We start from the raw sequence: 2,644 nt of genomic DNA on the forward strand, positions 1-2,644 counted from the left end.
TTTCTCTCTTTTACAATTATAAAATAATTTTATAATTATTCAGGAATTTTTCTTTCCTACATCTATTTGGCCACTTGTTTCGTCAGTCACTGACAAAACAGGAAGAAATGATGGGATTTATTTCTGTTTTGTTTGAGAATTTATCTGTTAGTGGATAACTAGATCTTGACCTTCAGAGGTCAAGAGGTGAAATCAGGAGTTCAGGTCCACTTGAATAATGCTCTCATTTAAGTAGCCAGTAGTATCAATGAAATTGGGTTGATTTTACATCCTCCGTGGTTGGTTAATATCCAAGAAAATGGCATTTAAAACCAAATCACTTTTACTGCTAAATCTTTTGAGAATACACAAAATAATACAAAGATTGGGGATTTTGTTGTCTGAACACAATCTATTTGATTTTATTATTTCAGGTCCCAATACTTTCAAATTTTCCCTTCCATTTTCACCACAGCATGATGGTTTCAGGAAATGGTCCAGGATAACTTTTCTACGTTTACACTGCTGCCATTTATCCCGTGTCATGTTATTATTTTAATTAATTTGATGGGCAGGAGTCTGGAGATGACGTTCAGAGATGGCACCTCTCAAGGGGAAGGAAAAGAAGGAAGAACAAGTCATCAGCCTTGGTCCTCAAGTGGCTGAAGGAGAGAATGTATTTGGTGTCTGCCACATTTTTGCGTCCTTCAATGACACCTTTGTCCATGTTACTGATCTTTCTGGCAAGGAAACCATCTGCCGGGTGACTGGTGGAATGAAGGTCAAGGCTGACAGAGACGAGTCCTCTCCGTATGCAGCCATGTTTTCTGCCAGGGATGTGGCCCAGAGGTGCAAGGATCTGGGCATCACTGCCCTGCATATCAAACTCCGCGCCACAGGAGGAAACAGGACCAAGACCCCTGGACCTGGAGCCCAGTCAGCCCTCAGAGCTCTTGCTCGCTCAGGGATGAAGATTGGGCGGATTGAGGATGTCACCCCTTTTCCCTCTGACAGCACCCGAAGGAAGGGGGGTCGTCATGGTTGCCGTCTGTGAACAGGACTTCTCAAATTATTTTCTGATAATAAATTGCTTTGTATCAGCTAAAAAAAACTAATTTGATGTGCAAATGAATTTTATGTCTTGACTTCTTCATTCCATGAACATTAAGAATGGCAGAGGTCTGTAATCTGATTGATCATATATCCATTTATCTCTGATCTAAAGTTTCTTTGTTTTGGGGTCCATACTTTGCTTTCACATTTTCTTTTATTATGAGTTTTTATTTTAAAAAAATCTTTTTGATTTTTTCATCCCAATCCCATTTCCCCCATCTCCTCTTACCCCCTTCTTCTCACCTGTAAGAGGAGTGTATAGGGAGTCAACATTTCAATCCTTCATCTTCAGAATTTCACTTCACTAATCCACTTTTATACCTATACAGGTTTCCATTTCCTTTTGCTTTTCTTACGTTCACCATTTATCCTGATCCTTAGTTTTCTATTACAATTACCTATTGACACTTTTTTGTCACTCATATGTTTTATTGTGCTTCAAGTTGTAAGAGGGAGAAAAACAAAAGAGGATAAAATTAAGGGTAGCCAGCCTAATGCGATAGTTCTGCAAAGCATGTAAAATACAAAATATCAAATTCTTCCAAAAGCATGCTTCACTCTCTCTGGCCCTTCCCTTAAAACAGCACTGCCAAACATTTTTCAGAAAGCACCTGACACATTATCTGTCTTTTCTTCACATATCATTTCTGCTGCAACTGTCTCTTGCATCTGCTCATGTGTGTATGCATAAAATATGTTCATATATTTGAGAACAATCTGTAGATAGATTATCCACAAAGCAAAGTGGCATGGAGGTTAGGGACTTTTGACTACAGTAATATGTCATTAAGTTGGACTTTCAAATATTTGTTAAGGCGGTTTATATACTCAATGTTTTTATTTCATTTCTTTAAAAAACTCATGCCCCAGTCAATATATCCATTTACATTCACTTGTTCTGTGCAATGATATACTTAGGATCAGAATTTGTTTTGAAATAGGAGAATTATTAATTTATTTTTTTTGTCTTGCATGATTTCTCTCAACATATACTTGATCACTAGCTCATCTCATTACTCCTTTAAAAATACATTTTAAAGAAATTTAATTTTAGCCGTCTTTTTCTTCTGCCTTCTTGGTTACTGCAACCCATGTGATGTGGGAGGCATTATATTCTTTGAATATGTTTTATTGTCATCGGTTAATAAAGAAGCTGCTTTCAGTCAACAACTTAACAGTGTAAGCCAGGCTGAAAGGGATATGGAGAGAGAGTAGGCAGAGCCAAGGAGAAGCCATGTATCAGTCTTCACAGTAGACAGACACTTCCACTGGAGTCCCCCAAACTTTGCCAGTAGGCCACAACCCCTTGGAAATAAACAGATTAATTTAAGGTATAAGAGTTAGCCAGAAATATGCTGAAGCTATTGGCCAAAACAGTATTGCATTTGATACAAATTTTTATGTGATAATTTTGAAGGTCTGATTAGCTGAGAAACAAACAAGTGGCCTTCCCTTAACAAATTGGTACAAACATGGCCAAATAAATCCACTTAAAACTTGAGAGAGAAAAAAAAAAAAAAAAAAAAAAAAAAAAAAAAACCTTGAGAGAGTT

At 37.2% G+C, this 2,644-nt stretch overlaps 1 protein-coding gene across 1 annotated transcript; it reads left to right on the forward strand.

The window, feature by feature from the left end:
* Positions 1-555: 555 nt before the first annotated feature.
* LOC126487290 (40S ribosomal protein S14-like) lies at positions 556-1,033 on the forward strand. The gene has a single exon (XM_050119986.1). The coding sequence runs from the start codon at positions 578-580 to the stop codon at positions 1,031-1,033; it is 456 nt and encodes a 151-aa protein (XP_049975943.1). The 5' UTR covers positions 556-577.
* Positions 1,034-2,644: the final 1,611 nt, after the last annotated feature.

Source organism: Alexandromys fortis, unplaced genomic scaffold (assembly GCF_014885135.2).
Source record: "Alexandromys fortis isolate MF-2015 unplaced genomic scaffold, M_Fortis_MF-2015_v1.1 scaffold_142, whole genome shotgun sequence".
In the NCBI taxonomy this organism is placed as follows: domain Eukaryota; kingdom Metazoa; phylum Chordata; class Mammalia; order Rodentia; family Cricetidae; genus Alexandromys; species Alexandromys fortis.